General features: G+C 46.9%; 1 protein-coding gene across 1 annotated transcript in view; it reads left to right on the top strand.

The window, feature by feature from the left end:
* The first annotated feature begins 382 nt into the window (after window positions 1-382).
* The window catches only part of STIMATE (STIM activating enhancer), a 37,392-nt gene continuing 31,757 nt past the window's right edge, over window positions 383-6,017 (top strand). Inside the window, exon 1 of the mRNA XM_087744497.1 lies at window positions 383-633. Within this exon, the coding sequence (XP_087600623.1) occupies window positions 456-633 (178 nt within the window). The 5' untranslated portion in view covers window positions 383-455. The remainder of the gene's footprint in view (window positions 634-6,017) is intronic.

Below are 6,017 nucleotides of genomic sequence, written 5' to 3'. Positions count from 1 at the left end.
TGCCGGCTCCCGGCGGGCAGCGTTAACGCGACTGAGGGCAGAGTTTTGACGGAAGCCCGCGGCAGCTCTGCTCCCTCTCCTCCCGCAGAGGTGCGCGGCGGGGAGGAGGCCTGCTCGGCTGGCGTTGCCGGCCCGAGCACTCGGTTTGGGCTTAGCGTTGGTTTTCCCTTGAGGGGCAGCCGGGCCGGCGCCAGCCGCCTGCCCCTGCTGCGGGCGGACCCGCCGGGGCCGCCGGCCGCGCCGCCGCTGCTCGGGCGCAGGCGGGGCTGGCGGCGCTGAGGGCGGCTCCCCCGGGGCCGGGCCCGGCCAATGGGGGAGCGGCGCGGGCGGTGACGCGGCGGGGCGGGCGGCTCGGCGCAGGAAGCGGGGCGGGGGGCGCGGCCTCGCCCGCCGGTCGCGACGTCGCCGCCGCCGCCGCCATGCGCCGCTGAGGCGGGCGCTGGCCGGGCCTCGCCATGGGGGCGCCGCCGCCCAACGGCAGTCTCGGCCTCACCGACAGCCCCCTGCAGCCAGGCGGGGGGGCGGCGGCGGCGGGGCCGGGGGACCGCGGCTGCGAGAACGGGGCCCTCATGGACAGCTTCGGCATCTTCCTGCAGGGGCTCCTGGGCGTCGTGGCCTTCAGCACCCTCATGCGTGAGTGGCGGCGGGGGCGGGCGGGCAGCGGCCTCCGGGCCTCGCCGGCTCCGCGCGGCCTGGCGGTGAGCGGGCGGGGGCGGGCGGTGCGGCGGCCGGACGGGTCCCTTCCTCCTCCGGGGGCTCGGGCTTGGCTCACGGTGCCGCGACCCCGCTGCTGTGTCCCGAGGCCGTCCCGGGAGGAGTGCCGTGCCGTCCCGGGCTCCCGGCCGGGCCGGGCCGCGGCGGCCGCAGGGAAGTGCGGCCGTGGCCGGGGCTTTTTTTGGTGCCAGGTGAGCTGCAGCGGGCCGTGAGGTGAGGCTGCGGGGGGAGGCCTCTCCGCTGTTCCCCGGGCCCCCCGGGGTCTCTGCCCCTGCGGGGCGGGCGCGGGGCGTTAGCACCAGCCCTGCTGCCGGGGGAACGGCTGACCGGCTTCCGAGGCAGGTGTTTAACACGGACAGCGTTGTTTCCAAGAGAGTGTGTTTCAAGTACTTCAAGCAAATGCACTTTCTGAAGTTTGCTTTCCTAATATTTGCACCCATGCTGATATAATTTATCACTTTGGGGGTGGACGTGTGTTCTGCTTTGAATACAACCGGCAAGATGTGGTATGTGCAGAATCGCTCGGGTTTAGAGTATACGAAAGAAAAGGGTCAGGCTGCATCAGTTTTACTGCAAGCGTACCTTGTCATATCATCAACAGTGAAGTTAAGACGTGCTTTTTTAAATCACAACATGCTACGCTGCGCTTGCTTAGAGTGTGTGCTATACCTGGGAGCTGGAGCAGGCGGTGAGCTCCCGTGGCTGCTTGCAGCAGCTCAGCTGATGAGCCGTAACTTGTTACGCTGCTCGTTTCAGTCTGGTGGAAAGGCAAGAAAGGCTGGAGGCTGTAATGACTCCGACCCTGCCTGCTCTGAGGGAATCGCAACAACGTGGAACAGTTTGGTAGATTTTTCTCTGTCCCATACTGTAGTTAGTGTCTTTTTGGCTGAGGAGTGAAAAACAAGCCCAGTGCCATTACTCAGCTGATCATGAAGTTGCTGTTAACAAAATGCGGGGGAGGGAGAAAGGAACATCAGCTACAAGTATTTTACAGTTTGACTGGTCTAAAGACCAAGATCCTGTTTACATTAGAATCGAACTGATGCCCTTTCATGCTAGTGTCATACTATTATGTGTCATACTATTATGGTTAAGTCAAAAGTTTCCTAGCGCCCTGTATTTGCATACTTTAGTGTTTCAGTCACAGTTATCAATTGCATTGCTCTTGTAAAAGCTACGCATGTAGCAGTCATCATTATGTTACTGAATGGCAACAGTAGTCACTGGTGTAACATTTGGTCAGTCAGAGCATCTTCATAATTAGGAGTTTTAGCGGTTTCCAAACAACAGTACCTCTCTTAAAGAACATGACGTGTACACATTGGTTTTGGAATAAGAGATACAAATAGATAATTCTTATGGATCGTGCACCAAAAGATGAAGAGCTACGCATGTTATTTGTCAGGATAGTATCTTTTTTCTGGAAATGGTATCTCTTATCTTTATGCATTTTACAGTAACACTGGAATACTCAGTGAAGATAAGAAAAAGTGAATACAAAAAGTATGGACTGGGAAAATGAAAGCCTAGTTGTTAGCTGCACTTCCTAACTTTGATTAGATATTTTAAACCATGAACTATTAGAAGGAGATTATCAACGAAGTGCTTGCAGTTGTGGAAGAAGGGAGTGAAAGGCAGGTAGCCAGTCCTTGCAACGGTACTGGTGAGAAAAGGAATCTGTTTCCAAGGGAGATTGGAGCAAAAAAGTAGTAACTTGTCACGCTTACAAGTTCTTACATTTAAAAACAGAAGGACAGGTATGTTTGTCCGAGTTTTGACAGCCACCTTCTCTTCCACTTTTTTTTGGGCCTCTCACCTAGCAAGAAGAGAAGCTGGCCCCACCGTATGGACCAGTTACACTGGTAGAAGAGCAGTTGTCTCTCAGTTAACTGCTGTGCTATGCTGGAGGGGATGGTTCTGTTCTGTCTGCTAGTTTTGTCTGAATGTTTCTGTCCTTTTTATAGCATATGTAAAACATCTGGTATGTTGTTCCAAAACCTTTAAAAGTTTCCTCAAGTAGGACTTTTTGTGATCCACATGACAGATCTGACGTGACAGAAAAGCAGGAACTTGTGGCTGAGAATGGGAGGGAGAGCATGACCTCTCCTCAGCAGTCGCCCCGGCACATACACAGTTGCTCCTGTCCCTGAGCTGCTGTGGCAGAAGGGATGAGACAACTTCTGGAGCTGGATCACAGAACCGATACAGCAAGAAAAATCAACAGGGAGACGTGGTTACTTTTAAGCTGGAGTATTTCCTTGCTCTGGTCCTCTAGTTGTCTGGCGCAAAAGAGGGGGTAGTGCTGAGGAAGAAAGAAGTGGCTGTAGGCAGGGACTGCTTGAGAAGTGGCACCACTGACAGGTCAGAGGTGGGCCTTCCTTTTGAACAGCATTAATTCTCTGTATGTAGCTGTATCGCTTCTCCAGCTCTCCTCCATAAAAAGCCAGAGAACTGAAGACAGATGACTGGCTAGTATTTAAATTTAACTTATAAAGGGCAAGTCATTTGCCTTTTTTTTTAGGAGATACTTGAATACTTTGGTTGTGATTAATGGTGCAGAACCCTCTGTAGAAAAAGAGATGAAAGTAACAGCAACAGACATACATTTTACAATTGCTCTTTATGCACAGAGGCTGTTTTCCTTTGAAAAATATTTGATTTGACATGTAAAGAATAAGAGTATCTGGTAAGTGGCTAAATCAAAGGATGACCCAGACTTGCCCTTTCCTAGATAAATCTTGCCATGCTTGCTTTCAGTGGAACAAAGAATTATTTTTTATTTTTTTTCTGGTCGTAGTAACTAGCTGGAGGAGGAGGACCTTTTCTGTGCCTCATTAGTAGATGTTCATCCACAAATGACTGAAGGAGTATTGTTAAAGCAAAATTGTTTAAGATCTGACATTGCAGTTTGCCACCTTCTGTGTGCACCTATCCAATTGCTGTAAAGTTATGCTGTCAACTGACCTGCCAATGACATCAGTTAAACTTCATCTTTTAAGGACTGAAATGTAGTTAAGTGTCAGGTTTGTAACTTGTTGAAGATGTGGTGAGACTCTGACGGAGCATGGAAACTGTGTTGCTGCGACTATTTTCAAATACTTCAAAGAAAGGCTGATAATGTGATTGGGGTAAAAACCTATCTTGTGTGTCCCCTCACTACTAAATTCGCACAACCAAGAAGTGACAGAGGCAGAGAATTTCTCACTTTGACGAAATGATAATTTGAAATTAACTCAGAAGTTTCCTTTTCTTTGTAGCTCTTGCCTCTTTCTTCTGTCGCATAAGGAATGAAGAACAGTTTAACTTACTGTCTCACCTCACAGTAGCTTTTTAAAGGATTGATTTTGTTCTATTATCTTCAGATTCAAATATACAACCTGTTGTAAACCCCTATTCTTTTTTGTTATAGAAGGTAGTTTAGCTAGTTATCATCTATCCTGGGCTTATGCAGGAGACTCCCTAACCCCCTTAGTCAAAGGGTAGAAGTTTGAATTTGTTTTTATTGCTGTAAGTTGTTCAAGGCCCCCCCAGATCCTATCCTCCTGCTCTCCGTGTAAAGCATCGTTCATGAACTAGAGAAGCGAGGTCGTCTTCTGTTGTCTGAATCAGCAGTGAATATACTTAATACTGTCAGAACCCACTAGTGTGTTGTCTTTAATCACTGTGAATTAATCTTAACTGCTCTGATTTCAGCTCTCTGCTGCAAGAGGCACATTGAAACAGTTCCACCCAGAGCCTTCAGATGTTCTAGTACATCAAAAGTTGTACTGAAGTTGGGCTAGATTACTTCTGTTGCTTCGCTCCTAACCACAGGCTCTAATTCCCTATCAAAGCAAACTAATTGATTAAAAACTACCTCGTTTTGGCAAATCGGCTTGGACTGGCAGCCTTTTTGGATTCTGACCGCTAATTCTCAAGTCTGTTAGCCTGCTCTTTTTGAAGTCTTTGCTTAATTTTGCTCTTGTCCCTCCTGCTTAAGCATGTATTATTTTCCACCCTAGTTTATTTAAGCTAAGCCACTTCATAACAGGAAGTCTTAATGGGTTTCTCTTGATGGAAGAGATCTATGTTTATGCTTCAGGTCAGTAAGCCAAAGATAATATTTTTTCAAAGTTTGCCATTATAATGCTTGTATCTTATTTCATGGGGATCTTGATTTAAAATGACGAGTTTGCTTCTTAGTTGTTTTGGAGGTTTTTTTGGTGCAGTAGGGGTTTTTTTATTATTATTATTACTGATGTCACAAAGCTGGTTTTAAATATTTTTGTGTAATATGATGTGTGTTTTCAGTAGCCCCAAGCACCTTCTGAGCATTCTCTGGTTAGGCTTTTACTGGTAATGAATGATTAGAGAGCGGTGTTAGCACAGTATTCCTACAGATGTACGATGTAGGCACAGTTGTAAATAATACAATTTTTATTAGCCAAACCTGCAGAAAGGTACAGGGAAAAACCCGTTGCCCATCCCTTTACCCTGTCTGATGCAAACTCTTTCAAGTACTTCATCTTGAATATGCAAGGAAAATGAATGCTCTTTATATAATAAGCTATCTTAGTAGGTAGTTTAGTAGAATTCAAAATGCTTTAGCAAAAATACACTTTCCAGAGGAATGATTTCATATTTTCATCAGGGTAGGGGAGTATTATTATGAGGAATAATGTTCTGGGGAGCAGGGACTTGAGAAGGAATTAAAAGTAATTCCAGTGTCCTTTCAAAAAAAAAAAAAAAAGGCAGATTAAAGAAAATTTAGATACAAAAGAACTAAAGCATATGATTTTCAGTTGTTTTCCGTAGCAATTTTCTTTCTGCTTGAGCAGATTTAATAAATGAGAAAATGATGGGGAGTTGACTTTGATACCTGGTACCATCAGCAGTGAAATACAGGCCTCTGAGTAACAGTAACAAGTTTATTCTATGTGGTGGTTTCCTAAGGCATGGGGCAGTGGCCTCCTAGCAAGGTGTGGTGTTTTATTAATCAAGGCATTGTTTAAAAAGACTTGATAGCATCCCGAATTGCTAATATCCCATCCTTGTATGTATTTGCTCGGAGTGATGCAGTATGCCTTCACGTGAATTGCTGAGGACCACCTTGGAAAATATTCTTTGTGTGACTGATTTTAAAACTTGTCTCATACAGAAACTTCAAATATTTATGAAAATATGAACAGTATTGTACTTACTCACTGGATCACACTTTGTCGAACGCACTTTATTCTTTTTCCTAAACTCTTCACAAGTGCAAGTTCGTGGTGAATTGCCAGATATATGCAGAGTTTGCGTTCCAGTGTGTATTTGGGGATTAC

The sequence above is a fragment of the Nipponia nippon genome, unplaced genomic scaffold (assembly GCF_047370975.1).
Source record: "Nipponia nippon isolate SJK-2023a ecotype South Korea unplaced genomic scaffold, ASM4737097v1 scaffold_9, whole genome shotgun sequence".
Taxonomy (NCBI): Eukaryota; Metazoa; Chordata; class Aves; order Pelecaniformes; family Threskiornithidae; genus Nipponia; species Nipponia nippon.
The sequence above is the reverse complement of the archived record's forward strand: the minus strand, read 5'-3'. Positions and strand labels throughout refer to the sequence as shown.